Source organism: Coturnix japonica, chromosome 1 (assembly GCF_001577835.2).
Source record: "Coturnix japonica isolate 7356 chromosome 1, Coturnix japonica 2.1, whole genome shotgun sequence".
In the NCBI taxonomy this organism is placed as follows: Eukaryota; Metazoa; Chordata; class Aves; order Galliformes; family Phasianidae; genus Coturnix; species Coturnix japonica.
Window position 1 is genome coordinate 11855587 of NC_029516.1, and position 19306 is coordinate 11874892.

The 19306-nt window shown below is 38.6% G+C and overlaps 1 protein-coding gene across 3 annotated transcripts in view; it reads right to left on the reverse strand.

The window, feature by feature from the left end:
• RELN (reelin) overlaps window positions 1-19306 on the reverse strand; it is a 251068-nt gene that overhangs the window by 133759 nt on the left and 98003 nt on the right. For all 3 annotated transcript variants that reach the window (XM_015884323.2, XM_015884245.2, XM_032442336.1), the window contains exons 4-6: window positions 15823-15893; window positions 7320-7352; window positions 6259-6337 (exon numbers count right to left, since the gene is read on the reverse strand). In XM_015884323.2, the coding sequence (XP_015739809.1) occupies window positions 6259-6337; window positions 7320-7352; window positions 15823-15893 (183 nt within the window). The remainder of the gene's footprint in view (window positions 1-6258; window positions 6338-7319; window positions 7353-15822; window positions 15894-19306) is intronic.

A 19306-nucleotide genomic window follows, 5' to 3' on the forward strand; every position in this document is an offset into this window, starting at 1 on the left:
ATTAAAACCAGCCTTAGTATGCCTTCTCTGTTGCCCTCATGCAACATGGATGGATACCAAGGCCTAGTACAGAGCTTGTCCTTCAGGCAGCTCATTGAGTTCCTCCTGACAGGGCTGTCGCATTCTCTTCCAACAGGAGCAGGAATGGACCCTGCAGGTTTGAAACCCTGAACCCTTCAGCTGCAGGATTATCTGTTCTAAAGGGAAAGATGAAGGTGAGAACAAAGCAGGGAGGTAGCACTGTTGCAGGAGAGCTTGGAGTGTTCAATGTCTGCCATCCATGTTGTTGTAGTACTGTCTTCAGGCAACCCCTTTAATATCAAATGTAAAGACAATATTTGCTCTAAGGACAAATCCATTGAAAGCAATGGTGAATTCATTCCAAACTTTCTCATTTCTTCCCAATTGCTGTCTGATAACTGGCATTTTTAGAGTCTAAAGCAAAATGGACTTCAGTGCTTAGACCTTTTCTTCTTTGGCTTCTCTCACACAAAGTGCCTCTGGCTTGGCCACCTTTTCTGATGCAGAGTGCCACAGAAATACACATTCCTATGGTTTAGTAATTTGCAAAGGCTTGATTTCATTCTTTTAATTACATAGCTAATTTCTGGATGACAGAAATCAGATGGAAAGGAAGAGATTTCAACAAGATAGGGACTTATTGATACAAATGATCATAGCAATGATCACAGTTAATTCCTATACAAATTTCCTTGATCTTTTTCACTTCTTTTCCTAAATTATGGCACTTGTTAGTCTTTTCATTGATGTGTTGTGCCAAACCTCTGTCAAGTTTTTCTGTAAGCATCTTAAAGCAGGATATTTCTATTCCTGAGTGTATGAAAACCATCAGCACACCATGGGCACAGACAGGACAAATCCAATCTATGGCTGCATTGCTGTGAGTGGTCCAGCAGCACTGTGAGAGGGTCAAATCTACCCAGCGAGCTGGGGCTGAGGGATAGATGTTAGACTTTCAGATGCACAGATGTAGTGAATAATTGATTGCACTTGTTATTTTGGGTTTCTTCACTTGATCCAGGGTCAACTCAATGCAGGGCCAGCTCTAATGTGCCCAAGTCCATTACAGAAATCAAAGATGAACGTCTCTTCCCACTTTGTAAGTCACTCTGTTATTCTAAGATTTTATTAAATTTCATTTCCAGTTCCCAGAATAAAGTCAGATTTAAAACATCCTTGATTTTTTCCATGTATGGATATTTAACTAAGGTCATTTAGCAAATCACATTGATAGCACTTAGTATTTTGGATTTAAGTAGGAAAACTGAATCTTCTAATAAAGTAATGCAGTTCCTTTTGATTTCACTGAATTAATATTTACTTACATAAGCCACAGCTGGCCCACAATTTTATTTTTCAATATAGCTCAAGAAGAGAGCATATGAGTGAACTAAAGTGTGCCTTAGGAGAATGCATGGAAACAGGGTTTATGGTGTGTGTGTTTTCAAATGATCTAAACTTCACTTGATCTCAAAACTTTGGAAACTGAAGAACTTAGGAACAGAAATAAAACCTGGAATTCTGTAGTATTCTGGCTGCTTATAATAATTCTTTTATTATTTATATTATGAACCCCTATGCTTTTGGGTTTTATAGCAAAGTAACTGCCTGAAAACTCCATATATGCAGAGACACGTACACAGCAGGAAAACCTTACCTACAAATACTACATAAGGAACATTTATGCCCTAATAAGAGGACATACCACTTAAGCCAAGTGATAATCTAATTGTTTAATTATCATATATCAATAAATATAAAGTGATTTAGCTGTTAATTTATTCTACTCCTCAAATGTGGTCTACAAACATATTACAGCTCTTTCATCACCACTCATCTGCTCTAGGATGACTCCTCTCATTAGAAATTGTATGACTGCTGGTAATCCTTCTTCAAACCTTTGTGCTCTCTTTGAAATGTATCACTTCTGACAACAAATTGCCCAGCAGTTTGACAGGAATGTACGAAGAGTAAGATAATTGATCTGGTGTTCCTCAGATCATCATCATCATTGTATTACATATTTAGAAATGACCCAATTTACTCCTCTCCTGATGCAGACAGTAAAGTTAATTCCTTTTCGATTCATATAACCAGGAGACAGTATTAATTGCTCTGTCTAGGTGCAGCTTTTTGCTTTCTCACCTGCCTGGCATAAAGTCTTAGCACATTAAACTCACTTCAGCTTTCTCTTCACAGCTGGTTCTTACTGGTGCTGTTGACATCTGTCATATTCATCTGGATGTCTTCTCTGCAGACTGCCATCACTCTCATCCCCAGCCCAGAGTCCTATCTCTCTCAGCTATTGTTCTTCACTTTGCTGAAGGGGAAACATCTGCCGCTTCCTCATCACTATTTGTCATCTCGTTTCCCTCTACAATACCTGAGTTTGTGGACATTATATTGACTGATGACTTTTGTGATGTTTGGACTATAAAGAAGGTAAACATCTCAAACTGCCATGAGGTTTTAAAACATAAATCTTTCTGAAGTTTAATCCCACAGTTTTAGTGCAATTTGGAAATCCCTTTAGGATCTCTCTCCCCTGTCACAAAGCTCTCTGCCATTTCTGTGCCACTGTACCACTGTACCTCTTCATTTCTCATATGCTAGGAAGAAGTGATGGAGTCTGTTTCTTACTGATTGATTTTACTTGCTCAGCTTTTCTTCAAATAGCCTTTGAGGAGTTTATCTTTTGTAAGTGATTGCTGTTTGGAATGTCGATGGGCTTCGAGATGAAACATGGCACTAAACTGAGAGTTTAGCCAGCAACAGCTCCCACATAGAGTTTTTCTTTTCCAAATGTACTGAATTCCTTGTTATCTACACCCCTGTTCTTATAGCATGGAGTTCTATCTAGAAGCATGAATTAATGCCAGAACTGCTATTAATTTATGCATCTGCTTTCCCCTGTCTTTGTCTCAAGATTAATTCATTCAGTATAAAGATATTTTCTTCTAGATTTGTTCTTGTTTGAACTGTTTCTAGTTGTTATATAGCATCATTTATTACTCTTCTCTGTTATGGGGTTATATAGAGTCAAGGTGGTAATAGAAGCAAGTATCCAATGAACTAGGCTATATTTCACATATCACCTATATTACTCCTCTCACCCTTTTCTCATCCAAATACCATTTGGCCTTTTATCTTCCAAGGCACAGACCACATTTCAGGAAATGCCCCATATCTTCTTTCTCTGCTGCTACTACAAAGTATTCATCTTATGTATCAACTACAGCATCATAAAAGCAAATTACATTCTCAGAAACATGCAGTTCTGCCTTCAGAAAAGTTTCATTAAGCCTTACCTCCCCTAAAGACTAGAGAACAGGCTTCCCTCTGCAACGGCTTCCTGTAATTAAATTTACACGATGCAAATTTCCTTTCTATACTGAGGAAATCATTTACTTTCAATGTTTCTGGGCTTTCCAAACAAACACACTCCTGCCAGCTTACAGCATATAGACCATGAAGCAGTTGCACTACTAGACTTTTCATACGGTCTTCTGCAGGTCAACTATGAACTGCTTAGTATGTGGTGTGTTGACCACAGAGTGGGACTCACTTAAACTATCTTACACATCAAATATATGTTAGACATGAAATACAATGGGTATTTATGAATCCAAGAGTCATATTATTTCAGTAGAAAGAGAGATCTTTGTAAAGTACATAGTAAATGTGATTAGAAAAGCGAGGAAATCTTTAAACAAACAAGCTCGTATGCTTCTAAGTTTGGTAACTTTAGAAATAGTCACATTCTGACAGTATTGCTTGCTGGAAGACAGAAGTAGAAAACTCAGTTGGACACACTCCACAGGGAAATCTCCGTGGTGGCTGAGTCCCATGAAAATGAAAGAGAAGAAAGACATTTCAGCTCCTGCATTCCCAGTACAGAAGCTCTCCCTGTTTCTTCCTTCACCTGATGTTTCCTCACCTGCTGCCTCTTCCTTTCCTCTTTCTTTTCAATTTTTTTCCTGTTTTCTCTCTGTTACCAAACTGTGATTTTTATCAGGAGCCCATTCCCAGACGCTGTGATTTTTCTGTTTACAAAGAGTCCTATCCCATCCCTTCATTTCTTCTCACCTCACAGCTCCAGAAAACACCCATGGGTATCTTTCTCATCTTCCTGAGCCTCTGAAGAAACAAATGGCTGCTGAGTAGGATGTGTCTTGAAATGCATTTCAAAGATCAGAAATCTATACTAAAACAAGCAGACACTCACAATCATATAGTGCCATTGTGCAAAATAGCTATTTGATGTGGGGTGGCACTGTGGCTTTGCTTGGGCTCAGAAGTAGACACACACATAAGCTACACAAGGCTTTGCTTGTGCACTTGGACTGTACACATCTTGCTGAAGCTGTGCGTGCAGAGAGTGGTACAGGAGCTGTGACAATGCTAATCACACCAAGCCAATGTTGCATAGGATGTGGGAAGAAAAGGCCGGAGGAAAATATTCACTCCTCTCTTTTCATCTTTACACAAATAATGGCTTCAGAAATTATTAGAGGGGCTTAGTCTAACTGGCCCCTGGTGACAAGGCACTGCTGGAGGGTTGGTGCAGCAGGCAGCTGCTCCTGCGCTCAGAGCACAGTGGAGCAGGGCCAGAGTGGGGCTGGAAATCCTGATCCAGCACTCACTGCAATTGTTTGTGATAAAGATGGGATTTTAGCAGCTGCCAGGGGAAAAATGCAATTTTAGGGGGGATGGTGTAAACTGCTAATAATCCCTGATTTAACTCCCACAAGACAACCAAATGAGAGTGAGCTTTCTGCCACTAAGCAGCTCTTCACTGGAGGGAGAGCTACTGTAGAAATCCTTTATGCAGAAAAGCTCATGACACCTCATTATAGTTTTATTTGTGCTCCATTTCCATTGAGCCTTGCCGAAGATGTTGCCTTTCTGGTGTCATTACAAGAATATCAAGGTGTCCCTTGCAGGACGGCAGTGAGTTTTAGGGATCTCTCACAGCACACACCTCTATGCACTGATGCACCTGCCAAGGTAGGTCAAGGTTATTCCATAGGGATCACATCCAGATCTCAGAGACAAAAAGAGCAGGAGACTTGGGTCTCTTTTAGACTGAAATTTCTCTGTTGAGACTTCTGAAAAGCAAGGATGAATTTGAAGATAAGAGAGCAATGAATAAATAAATTATGGAGGCTCCCAACAGACAGGCTCTCTGTGAGTTATGAGACATCTGCAGGGAAATAATGCCTCCTCTCATTTCCTTCCACTCAAGTCCATTTAACACGCTGCTGCTAAAGCTATCTACCTTGACAGCTATTCTGTAACCCATTAAGAGTCCTTGATCTATTCATTCCCATTAAAAAAAGAGTTGGTTATTTTTTTATTTTTTTTTTAATATTACAGCATTCCAGGTCCTTAATGTGTCTGTCCGGAAAAACATTTAAAGAGAAAATACAAAGGGAACAAAAGGAGGAAAAATAGTAGGTGCATACTAAAAACTGTTACAATAAATATATGTGAAAGAAAAATATCTGCATTTCATAGCATTTCATAAACCATAATCTTTTCACATGCAAAAGACCTGCACACATAGGAAACTGTGAGAGACCTTAATGAAAAGGAAGACTAAATTAGATTTAAAAGAACAAAACTATTCCTAAATCACAAATGCAGTAAATGCTAAAAGGCACATTTTGTCTGAAAGTGATAAAGTAATTCACTAAAATATTCCTGTCTTGTATGAATGAAATCAATAAAATTAGTTACATTTATGAAATAAATTGAAATGAACTGAAATAAATTTCAACTCCAGTTGATTTTCTACTTTGAACGTTTTGGAATTATTTTATCTCTGTTTAAAATGAGTTCTACTATAGTTAGCTTCACTAGAAATACGTATTACATCAACAGGAAATGAAAAAATAATCAAAACGTAAGCATTCAAATTCATTATCTTTTCCAGTAAATGCTTTGATTTGAAGAAATCAACATTTTCACACAAAAACATTCAGGGAGTTCTGCTGTACTCCTTGCACTTTTTTTATTAATTCAGAATTTGAACTGAATAAGAATTTGTTGCTTGCTTCAATGGACTTAGAATTTATCACTCAATCATTAATCAGTAAATTAATAAGCTAGTATATTTAGAGCTTTATGGAGCAAAGACATACATCATAAGGTTACAGCAATCTGTGTAACATAATACACTGTAATAACCAGAATGTTTTAATCTACTAAGATGTGTGTAAAAAGTCTGAAACTCACCACATGCTAGGATTCAATTCTTGCTGATGGGAAGAGTCAAAGTCATCTCGTAAGATGATGCTGTCACTGTGCATTTCAGCTAGAATGAAAGAAAACACCCTAAGAAAAAATCCTGTCTAATCACCTCATCTTTTCCAGCTCTGACCAATTGTTGCCATCAAATACGTGCTTAATGTTTTAACATCTGTTGTGTCTTCTGAAAGATGAGAAAAAAACAACTTCCGGATCCAGAATTTGGAAACACAGGCATAAAGGGAGATGAGACATTCTGCTGTTTCTAAAAGTCAGGAGGTCCCACTCTGATAACTCATAAGCAAAAAGCCAGGAGTTCATTGGGATTTTTCTGCCGTGTCAGTGAAGGTGGAAGGAAAGGTCAATTCATTCAAGATATCTAAGCTGTGAATGAGACTACATAAGTGTTTCCAACCATTAACCTGCAAACTTTGGACTTCAGCTTTTGCCCTGAGTTTACTGTTTCATTTATATATAATGCCCAAAACATCCAAGCCCTGAAACTTGAACCAGTAGTTGTATTAAACAGACACTTTTTCTACAAATGCTTGTATGAAATGGATTAAGTGACTATCACCCGCTATTCAAACTGAGTAAAGGTGCTGGAATCTCATCTGCAATGACGAACTTGCAGCTCAGCTGTTGATGGGTGCAGGATAGTGCTTTGTGGGACTGCCCTGCTGCTGGGTGCACGCTGGAGGTGCACAAGGACAAAACCTTCCCTGTAACCCTGTGCTGGTGTGGCAGCGTTCTCCCACAGTGGAGTTTATGTGTCCTTATTCAAATGCATGCTCTAATGCAAAGCTGGAAAGAAAATCTCTGCAGCTTGATATACTCACACTGCAAAGGCTCAAAGGCAATAAATAAACAACAATAAAAATCAGAATGAAAAAACAACTGATCAGAGTTAGACATAATTCAATTTGTATTATATGAGTTTCATTTTTATTTGAATTCCCCAGATCTACTTTCATGTGACCTTACGGATTGTTTATTATAACAAAGATAGTGTTTCTGAGTTTTAGTAGTAAGAATGACAAATCACCTACCTAGGTGAGGATGCAATGGAGCTTCTGTTGGAGCTGTGGAGAACAAAGACATACAATGCATGAATATCCGCTGTGATTAGTGCTTAGCTGCAGCATTAAAGATCAGTTTGGTATAAAACAAATTGTAGCAGTGTGTTCTACTAAGTCAACTCTTCAGACATTTTAATTATGAAAAATATGACACGTTCAGAGTTATAAAAATATAATAGGAGCTAAAAATAAATGAATATTCTCTAATTAAAATAAGCACCAACAATAAATGCAATACATAAATTGTTGTACAGCAAGGTAAGAAAGATTACTTCTAGTTAAGGATTACAAAATGTTAGAAATAGTTCAGACTGAGATTCAGTAATTTAATAATTTACAAGCAGAGTGGAAATTAAGTTGAATAAAAGAAATAAAGTCTAGGAGAGGAAAAAAATTGCCGCATTTTGACCACTTATGCTGCTCAAGAAAACATTTTACTAGGTACATTGCTGGAAGGAAAAATCCTACTTCACCTAGCATAACAAATAAGGGATTATCTCAGCATATCACTGAATCAAACACTTATTTTTGAGCACAATTTTGCATGCATTGCTGAACTGATTCCCTAGTAGATCCTTCCACAAAATAGTAGAATATATTAATGACACACTGTATATGGGTATGTGTGTTTGAAATGACTAAACTTGATTTAGTCGTTTCTTAACACTTTGAAATGGGAATCTTGGTGTAAAGTTACAAAAATGAAAACAGAACATAAACACATATACAAAGAATTCAGGGATGGTAGAACACGGTGTTAGATACCCCATAGTAGCTACTACATTGACAATGTCACCCAGTCTTAAGTCCCAAATATGTTACATCTCATTCCAAGAGTGCACACAAGTGAGCTCGTGGGAAGCAGCCATCTTGTTTGCATCTCGGTACCTCATAAAAGTGGCTATATTTCTAGTTGTGTATCATACTTCAAAAAACAGAACATGAATAAAACAAAGAATGATGATTCCAAGTTTCTTGTTGGGCACTGACCTAAATTATATCACAGCCCTGATTTCTTCAGAATATAGCAAAACAGATTACTGAAATACTGCAATTTCTGTCACAACATTTGACCAGCTTTTAAAAGTTTAGAAAAAAATTAGGAATGAATGCAGCCAGCTGCGTAGGGCCCTCACACATAGCCGTCCAAAACAAATCTCAGACATTTCATTTTTTATCTGCCTATTTTCTCCTGAACTGATTGATTTGCTTAGAGGTATGACATTTTGTAAAGAAATTGCAACATTCCATGGGAATGCCTGTGACTAAGATGATGGAACAAGAAACAGGTGAGGTATCTGTAGATCAGAAAAGGATGGCAAGCGGTCTGGAGGAATTTAAGATGTCTGGACAATGATGCTTAGGGGCATGTTTTAGTGGTGGACTTGCAGTGTCAGGTGATGGCTGGATTTGATGGTCTTAAGGGTCTTAAAGGCCTCAAACATTCTGCAATTTTATGATTCTGACATGCTGTATTTTTATGGAAGAAAATGATTCACGTAAAGGTGTGAACAGTATTAAACTTGTATTCCTGAGCAGAAATGCTAATTATGACTAGCAGAGGCCCAGACTTCTCATCATAACTATATACAAGCTGAAGCAATTGGATTCCAACTGCAAGCTAGATCTTGGCACTGTCTCTGTGGTAATGCCAGTGGATACTGCTCAAGAAAAGGCAGCATTTGTATCTTGCACTCCCAATACTGTTCTTCTCCATGGAGGCATGTTTATACGTCTTAGAAGACTTTTAGAAACTCTTTGCATAGAAAAAAAATGGATTAACTTGGATTAGCTGAATTGTTTCCTAGGTAGAACAATATAGCTGCTCTGTCTTTTTTTGCCTGCAGGAAAGGAAATACACTGTGGTGTGGGATTTGAAAGACTCTTGATGTTGCTAGTGGTTAAGCCTAAAATAAGACCTCAGTCTCTGATGCTCTGCATTAACCCTTTTCATTAGTTCTGGGTCATCACAAGGGGGGATCTGTAAGGACAGGCATGGCTGTGAGCTGCTGCTGGTGCTTGTCTAGGAGGATGGTTGTGTCAGGCCAGGTCACGGACAGACTTGTTAGCTGGCTGAGCAAATTTCATTAGCCTGTGAGAGAAACTCTATTGAAAGAGACGTTCTTCTCCAACAAAAGCAATTCAGACCTCAAAATTAAATGAAAGACTATATTCTCATTCATCTCAGGTTGCTTGGTATTGCTTTTTGGAAGCTTTCTGCAGAAGGCAGTCGAGCCCCGAGTACTCACTATTACCAGTGGTACTTTCTGAATTCATGCAGAATTTCATTATTTATCCAAAAGGTACAGGTAAAGGACAAACTTGTTTTTTTATATTTACAAATTTCTTTGTCTTCAGCATTATTTTTTAATTATAACTAGCCATTTATACAGCATTTGATTTTTCCCAAAAGGCCTTTTCAATTATATGCACAGAATACTGCAAAACAAAACTGCTTACCAATAGACTGAAATGAAAGAATTTTGTGCACATATCTAATATTACTACTAACCACTCATTTAAAAAACTACATGTGCAATTAAGCAAACACTTGGTGTTGGACAAAAGGCTGTTCCTACAAATAAAGTTTTTTATGATGAGGAGGTTGATTTTGTTCCCCAAGCCTCTATAGGATCTGAGAAGCCCAAGCATTTTTGCCCCAGGTATTCCTCCATCTAATTTGTAATTCAATTTCTAGAGCTGAATACAACAAAAGACTGTGAAGTTACCACTTAATGAGTCATGATCTTAGACTTTAATCTCCCTAAGAATAGTTCCTGTATTACATTTTACATTTCATTGCATAACACCACTGTTTTGGTCCTCAAATATTGTAGTTAAGGTCCTCAAAATATTATAAATATAGAATATCACAGAAAATTAAGAGTATTTTCTTTTGTCTTTTATCATCCATTCACAGAATGACTTACTTTAAAACAGTGCAGACTGTACAGTGGGCCATACAATATGACTGAAGTAAAACAGAATTTCCTTGCATGAAATGAGAAAGCTAGAAAAATATATTGCAGAGTAACCATGCACTGCAAAGATCAAAATTAAAAGAAAAAACTACAGCACTTCAGATTGAGAGAAGAAAAAAGGCAATCATAGCATACGTTTTTAAACCATGATTCACTTAGATAGCGATACACAATTGGGTGGTTTGAAATTTAGAATCTGTAGTTGTGTGGCTTAACAATGTATATTGCTCAAATGAGAATTTGTAGCCTTTAAGAAATTTTAAAGAATTTATTATTAGATTTTAAACCAGTACGCAGGGCATGTACAGAGCTTTACAAGCGGTGAATTGTACTGGGCAAAGAATGGAAACTGAGCTGGCTAGAGCTTATAGTCTAAGAGGCATGAACAAATACAATACAAGAAAATGTAAGGAAATGTAGGATGCTTGTCTTGTAAGGCGAAGCAATCCCTTTGGTAAGGAAAGCACAGAAAAAAAGTATACAATACAAAGTGATTCAGAGAGAGAAAGGCCACAGTCAAACTGGAAGCGTGAGAAACCCAAAGTAATGGGGAATGCAAAAGTCAATGAGGTCATTGTGGGGCTCCGTGTCCATGAGATGAGGGAGAATGAAGGCATCTTTTGGAGTAAAAGGTTAAGATATTCTGTGGATGAAGTAAGGCTAATGAAAGGTTAATAATGATTAAAATAATACAAAAGTATGCCCTAGTATAAATGAACTAGAAGGGAGGAAAATTAGAAAGAATTTGCAAGGAAATGTCAGCTCACTCTAGAGGGGTTGGTATATAGGGAAGGAAACAAGATTCTTTGATGGGTCTGATGCTAATAGAAAAATCAGAACAAAAATATTGACATATGATAATGACTAATGATTAAGCAAAAAGAATGTTCAACCTGAAAAGAATAGCTAACATATTACAAATTAAACATATGTTCCAGTTACATCACTTTGTACCATTGACTCTCATATTCCACAGACCTGTTTGGTCAACCTAGTGTACAGGGATAGGCAGGGAACACAGCTTAAGAAAATATTCTGGAAACATGCCTAAAACTCACTTCAAATTAAATATATGTATATATTTAATATTTTGGACTATTTTTTAATACAAAGCTAATTACAGAAACTCAAATGCTCCCAGACAAGCATCAAACACTGACTTCAACAAGCAGCAGCCATTGGACGTTACTCAGCAGTTCATCATAAATGAAAGGTGCAGAAAGGTATGTATTTTGCAGATTATGAAAAAATCTAATCTCCCTATTAGCAGCCAGATGAAGATGAAAAGGAAAACAGATATTTTTTGTTTAGAATCTTGCCAATACTTTCTCTCCACTGGTAAATAAAGTTGCTGTTGAAAGATAGAGGCTGAGCATTCCCCTAGAGAGAGTCAGTGTGTTGCCTGAGGGCTGCATTATTCTTGCTGACACATAAGCCAAGGAGCAATATGTCAGCTCTGAACTTCATTCTTCTGTAAAATACTACTCTGGTCAGGCCGGAGAGCCTGCAATCTGTTTCATATTTGTTTTTCAAAGTGTTCTTCAATCCATATTTACAAGGTACAAAACATGCCTAAAAGATCTTCCACAAACATTCAGGCAGAAGCTCTCAAATCAAAGGGAACCTGGGCCAGTTCTCATCATTTATTTTCACATGAAGACATCTGTCAGAGCAGGCAGTGGTTTCTTATGAAAGGAACATCACTCCTACAGTTAGTGTTGCTGAAGGTTGAATATGCAAGATTATATAAAATTCTGGGTACTTTGCTGAAAGGAATATTTCTGCACTAGAAGGGAGCAACAACACATTTCATCATTTCCATCTTTTAAGTTTTACGGTTCTGATTCTCCTCTGCTCAGGCACAGCTAAATCACAAGTTATGACATTCTATGATATGGTTCTATAACATGCTCACAATCTCTCAGCATGGTCCTTATGCCAAAGAACTGTACTGCTAGCCCAAAGGTAAATAGAGGACCTGGGACAACAGTCTGTTAGCCCTTTCACACCAGCCACTGTGATGTGGGTGCCAACTGCCTCCATCCCTGCACCATGAGCTCTTTTGAAAGTCCAGTACCACCACAACACCATCACTGTTCTCATACAGAGCTGATGGTCTCCCCTGAGTTTTACAGTGCAGCGCAACCAGGTCTGATCTTTTGCCAGCTCCATTTTAATTACAGTAGTGTTTTTTCAGTGTAAGATTTTTGTTCCATTCAAGACAAGAATAAATATGAGTGAATCTGTGCACACTTGCCTTATCAATCTGTATGTTTACCTTTTTTTCCACTCATTTCACTATTAGATGAACAAGTGAAATGTATTGTTAAAGATATTATTAATGGTATTCTGATGATTATGACTATCATTAGTCATTAACACACTTACTTTTCCTTACCAGTATTTATAAGACATCCACCTTTTCTGTTTTGTCTTGTAAATTTTTTTTGTTTTCTTGCCTGTTTTTATGTTTCATTCCCTCTTCAAGATCTTCTTCAAGATTCATATAAACTTTAAAGCACACATCAGTTCTCAAAGATCTCTCTGGCTTCTTAAAATATTTATTGTATGCTGAATACACAGCTTTTCAAGTGATTTTGTCTTTCCCTGTGGCGTCTTTCCTTACTCCATTTACATTATACACAGGGCTGCTGGTTTGGCATTGCCATTCCTTAACACCACCCTTTATCATCCTCTAATTCACTTCCAAATAAGAAATACACTTCCCTTTCACTGCACAAATCCCATTAACTCTATTAGGATTTACTAATGCACATCTAAGGATAGACAGCAACAGCAACTGTGATTTCTGAGATTCTGTTCTTGTTTCATGTCTTCATGTATATCCTTTGTACTAGTTATTATGAAGGCTGATATCATCTCTGGTGAATAATTATTATAAAAATGTTCTGTAATAAATCTATAAAGTTTCCCTTTGGTTTTATTTTCTTTATTTTATGTGCCACATTTTTCACTTCAGTTATTCAGTTAAGTAATGTTTAGAGCCAGAAACAGACCTTAAGACCCCACTTCCGTCAATCTTTCTTGCTGTTTTGCATTTTTATCTTCACTTTTAAAGAAACACACTAATTCCTTCTGCAATAATCTTTTGTTTATATTATTAGTATTGCTGAGACTGTGATTGTCTGCATGGAATTAAAGTGAGATTTGCTTCAAAGACAATATCTTTTATTATTGATGATGGTGGAGTTACCACCATATTTTCAAATATTTTGGAGAATACATATCCACAGTTATTTAGTACCGTCTGTACAAAGTAAAGAGAATTGGTGGGATCATTATGGAAAGAACAGAAGTTGTTGAGGATTTGGGAGATGACCACAAGATGGGGAAGCTGGAGGCCTCTTGAGGGATATGGTGCTGGACATGGTTCTCTGTGTCTGTGTGAGGGAGAAGGCAAAGGGACAGCAACAGTGAAGCCTAGGTTTGTCACAGCTCATCATCTTCTATTCCCTGCACATAGACAATAAACAAATCCCATTTTCTCTTTATGCTGTGGAATCCCTGTGTGCTCTGAGACTGCATGTAGTATCATCAGGAGTTATTGTTCTAATCCACACAAGTATTGTCAAATTGTTGATTTAAGGTTGAATTATGCTCCAAAATTGGAGTGGTGTAAAACAGCAGAGGGAAAGAATTACAATATACACTACCAGCTCTGCTAGCAAAGACTCCTTGTACAGCATCTCAGAAACAGGGACTGTCAAAGCCTATACTGAAGGATTTCTACTCACTACTCTCTGCTTATCAAGGTATTTTCTTCTGGCAGGGGGAATCCCGTTGCTTTGCCTATATTCTCCTTGACGACATTGCCAGCTCTGATACTGATGGTCATATGTTTCCTATTGTATTGTTTGCCTATAGCTTTCATTGTGCTGATAACTGCCAGCTCTCTGGCTCCCTCTCACTCTTCCCTCAGTATGTCTTCTACTTATGTGTCCTTTCCTTCCCTGTTCTGACCACTGCAGGCTCTGCCTTTGGCATTGGTTTCATTTTGCAACACTGCATGCAGTATGAGGCTTTTTACTATTTTATGCTAATTGTATTTTTCCACTCTCATGTCATCCAGCAAGTTGCCTGTGTGAGATATGCTCACCACTCTTCTTAACACATCCCAAATGGCATTCCTGACAGTACTCCTGTTCCCAAATATCCTTATACCAGTCACCAAACATGATGCCTGTACAATTTATCTCTTATTATGAATACCAAAGGCTTTTTTGTAATTTCACTTCCTTCCACAGTAAAACACTGATACCTGCTGCGTCCAATCACCTTCCATCCAGATCATTATCACCCTTCCTTGCCAATATCTGTGTTACACTGCTCTAATTTATTCAAAATATATTTAATTCTACCTTCTGAGCTTGTTAGTTGGTATCTTCAGTCACCTCTCTGAATTCCCCTATTTCCGTCTGAAATATTAAAATACTAAAAACTCACATGCTGAAACTTAAAGCTGAACTGTTTTGTCCTCACTATCACAGAGGCACAATTCATACTTTATTGACACCTCGATAAATGCTTCTCAATAATGTTCAAGAACTTTCTGCTACAAAACAATTGCACAGATATTCCCAAGCTTATATGAACAAAGAGAAATAATAAGTAGGCCCAAAAGTATGTATTTTAATTTCACACGCTTGTTTGAATGACAACAAATTTGTAATATTGAAATGGTTATTTTAGACTGATTTGGCCCATGTCTCCCTTCACATGGAAATACCAGTGAAATTTTGCAGAGAAAACTGGATCACAGAAATCACACAGCACAGATATTCCTTTCTCTCCTATCCATGGAGAGTATGGAAGTAGTCACCAGAAGTGATGGATACCTTCCGTACTTCCCACTGCTATAATGAGGCACATTCAAAGCCATGCATCACTGCTAGGCAACAACGCACAACAGGACACTTATTTTGAAGTAACTCATCAAAAGCCTATATATGATAAGCTGTGCAAACAATTAGATTTTTAAAGTCAGTGTAAGTCAAACATTTTGTTTAGCTATAAAAGTGATCAAAAGTTGTTGGTGAAGGGCAAAAATATGACGGTCTACTTTCACAAAATGGGAAGGCAGGTTCTTTACAAAGCTGCTCATGAGCAGGATGGTAACTGAAGCTTTTGCTGTAGGCATACTGCATTCTTTTCTTCTTCAGCTATAGTTAAAACTCAGCTTGTAGTGCTGGCAGTAAACAAAAGACAGTTCTTATAGGTTGATTTTAATGGTATAAAGCAATAGGATGTAATTCAACTTCTGGTTATTCTTCAGTGCTCAGACAGGACAGAATTCTGGGCTTCCCAGATCAATAATCAGAGATGTGGAACCACCGCAAGAGTTGGTTTTGAGAATACAGGGAAGGTCCTGACTAAAATTGTCTTGAATTCCTTTTGTGACAAGTAACGTTGACATGCAAGTACAATGGAAAACCACATTTACCAGATATTTTTAAAATAATGGCTTCTCTTACCTCCCTGCTCACACAGCTGTTGTGCTAAGGCATCCTTGAATATAACTTGGCCCCTATGAGTAGCTGTAGCCCTGTGGACATAAAAAAAAAAGACAACAATAAATAATGTAGCATACTCATTTATATATGCATATGTATACTCATTGCTATATGCATGAGTAATTAAATCAGAAGTCCCATTCTACTTTCTACCTGTGGTCTTCTTTCTGCACTCTTTGTTTTTAAACTTATAGAACAAATATCAGGATTTTTTTCTGTATGTAGCAAAAGAAAAAAAAATTCCTAAATCAAAATGGCTATGTTTGTAATATAAAGCACTTGCACAGGCATTCAGCGAGAGACATGAGTAAGAGCAGGCATCTTGTTGATTTCAAAACATTTCAGTATTTATCAGTGTTGACCCTGATTTCCAATTTCTTGCAGCCAAAGTTTTTTCCAAATCTCATACGCACTCTTCATACATGTTCTTCACCCTTTCCAACTCAGTAATGGAAATAATTAACAGATTATTCCTTGAAACGGCCCCAGTCCAACAGTAAGATACTGAAAGCAGCTTTACGAGTACAATCTCTCAGACAACTGCGTGCCACCTCTAACAGATCACACCTGGCTTGCTTATGAAACTATCAGGAAAGAGCATAAGATCTTGTTCTGTAGAGGGAACTCAACATACAATGTTTTTTCCTCAACTATTGGGCCAGCTACACTGTCAGGGAAGAGCAATAAAGCACATTTAATTTTATGTATTTCAGATGCAGTGGATCCTCAAGGTAAAACTCATCTCCAAGCTACTAAACAAGAGTAAATGAAAACTCCATTGGGATCTAATTTGTATCTTGCTTAATTAGGAAAATTCTATTAACCCCTATTCCTATGTCTGGAAAAATAATATTATGGCCACTTGATGTTTTTAGGGCACTCAGGGAACTCTCTTTTCTGTTCATGTTGTTTTTTTCTGTAGCTTGGACTTTTCAGAGCCATAGGAGAATCTGGAGAGGAGCCTCATCAGGCAGTGATAGTACTTTGAGCACAGAGCTGGGATCATGTCCCTAGTGTAAAGTTTTGGCCCCTACCATGCTCATTATGGAACTATTTTAGGATTTCAAACACAGAGTCAGCAGCCAGTACGGTCTGAATCTTGTTGTGTCCATTATCCCCTGCTTGATAGCTGATAGGAGCCAATTACTGCTGCTCCACAGCAGGAGCAATCTGTGCCCAGGGGCAGCAGTGCTCTTCAGGACAGGCACCACTTCCTACAGCACGCATTCACAGTAGCTCCGCTTTTGTAATGAGCATATGCATGAGTTCTGCAGCAGAGCCAGAGCAACTTCAGAGAATTATGAAGGGCACTGCTTCTGTCTGTTTTCCAGTGCTAAATACTTGCTTTTCTCTTTGTATATGCATTACACATGGAGCAAATGCCAGCAATGTGGTGCAATTATGCAGCAACTAAGATATTTCCAGAACAGAGTTCAAGATGTACCTTTCCTGCATTGAATTGACTCTGTTGGTGATTATAAAATCATGAAATCGTTTGAAAGGACCATTAAAGGTCATCTAGACCAACTCCCTTGCAATGAACAGGTACACCTACAGCTAAATCAGGCTGCTCAGAGCCCACTCCAGCCTGATCTTAAATGTATCCAGGGATGGGGCATCCACCACCTCTCTGGGCAATCTGCACAAGTACCTCACCACCCTTATCATAAAAAACTGCTTCCTTATATCCTATCTAAATCTTTTAGTTTGAAGCCAGTTCCCCTTTTCCTATCACAACAGAACCATCTAAAGAGCCTGTCCCTGTCTTTCTTATAGCCTTCCATCCCTTCAGATACTGACAGGCTGTGCTAAGGTCTTCCCTGAGGTCATCCCTTCTCTTCTCCAGGCTGAACAGCCCCAGTTCTCTCATATCGTAGGGGAGATGTTCCATCCCTTGGATCATTTTTGTGGCTCTCCTCTGGATGTGCTCCAATGGGTCCATGTCTCTCCTATACTAAGGACTTCACATCTGGACACAGTATTCCAAGTGAGGTCTCACCGCACAGAGTAGACCAGAATAGACCTAATTTCTCCCTGACAGGTAGCTTAACAGAAAGGGATCGTGAATTTGGATTTTTATCATTCAAAACTATGTACCATTCATTGGTGTTCCTCCCAACCACCTGTAGTCCTGTTGTCACTGTATGGTAACTTCCTCCAGCATATGGCCAACTGACCAACGAAGCACAGCCAACATGCGACACACACACTCCTTGTGCCCCAAGGCAACTCCTTGCTATGAACCAGTCTTTCCCAAGGGGTGAATAATAAAAGAGAAATGGATGGGAAGATGGGAAGTCACTCTGCTCTTACAGGGGCTGGCAGCATCATTCCCTCAGAGGGGAAAGTACCATCACAAAGGTCTTCAGGAAGCATCTGGAAATGTAGATTTCCTGCAGTAAACCACCCCATTTCATGACAGATGGTTCAGACAGGTTTACAAGAGGATCATGGAAAACACGCTTATAGAATCATAGAATCACAGAATGGTTTGGGTTGGAAAGGACCTTAAAACTAATCTAGCTCCAATCCCATGCCACGGGCAGGATTTTCACCCAACAAATCAGGCTGCCCAGGGCCCTGAATGCCTCCAAGGATTGGTCACTTCAGCTTCCATTTGACATAAAAACACACTCTAATTAAAGAGCAGGAGTTAGATGCGTGCATTCTAAAACTACAGTTTTGGTTCTACTTTCCCCCCACTTTAACCAACTGTTTCTTCCCCAGGGTACAAAACTATGAAGTCAGCTGTCCTGGCCATATTCAGTGGGAATTGCCAGGGAAATCTGGCATGTAAGATGCAATTATTTATGTCAGCGTTAGTGTGAGAGACTGAAATTAGCATGCTTGCTCTAAAAGCCTGGATCAGATGTGAAAAATCTTCAGAGGGAACAGATTAAAATGGCCAGCAGAAGGCGGTGTGTGCTAGAGGCCAAAGAGCAACCAACCCAGCCAGGGCAGCTGTACCCACCTGAAGTCTATAGGCCACAGCTGTAGAATCCTGGATAGCTCTGCTATTAATGAAACATTAAGATGCGGATAAGGCTGGTGGAAACCTTCGCTTGTTGGGACAAACCAATGCATGCAGCATGGTCTGCTTCCTCCTCCCACACACCATCTGTGCACTCTAAGGGGCTCACTGCAGCTCTTCTCCTGTTGCCAGCCCCAGCCTGCATGCAGCCAGTCCTGCAGGACTTTTCTCTCAGCACACCCCATGCAAAATATGCATTTTTAAACCTACAACTTCAACCACACTCCAGATGAGGCACTTCCAAAATGTGCAGTGGTCCATGCACCCTTCTGTGTGTTGGCCTGATATGTGCATTAGGTTTCCAACTGTGTACATGGTCCAGCGCACACCTACAAGACATGTAGAGAACAGGGATCCAAGATCTATCCCCAAGCATCTTCTGCATATATTTTGTAATGTGCCTACCACCTAAAC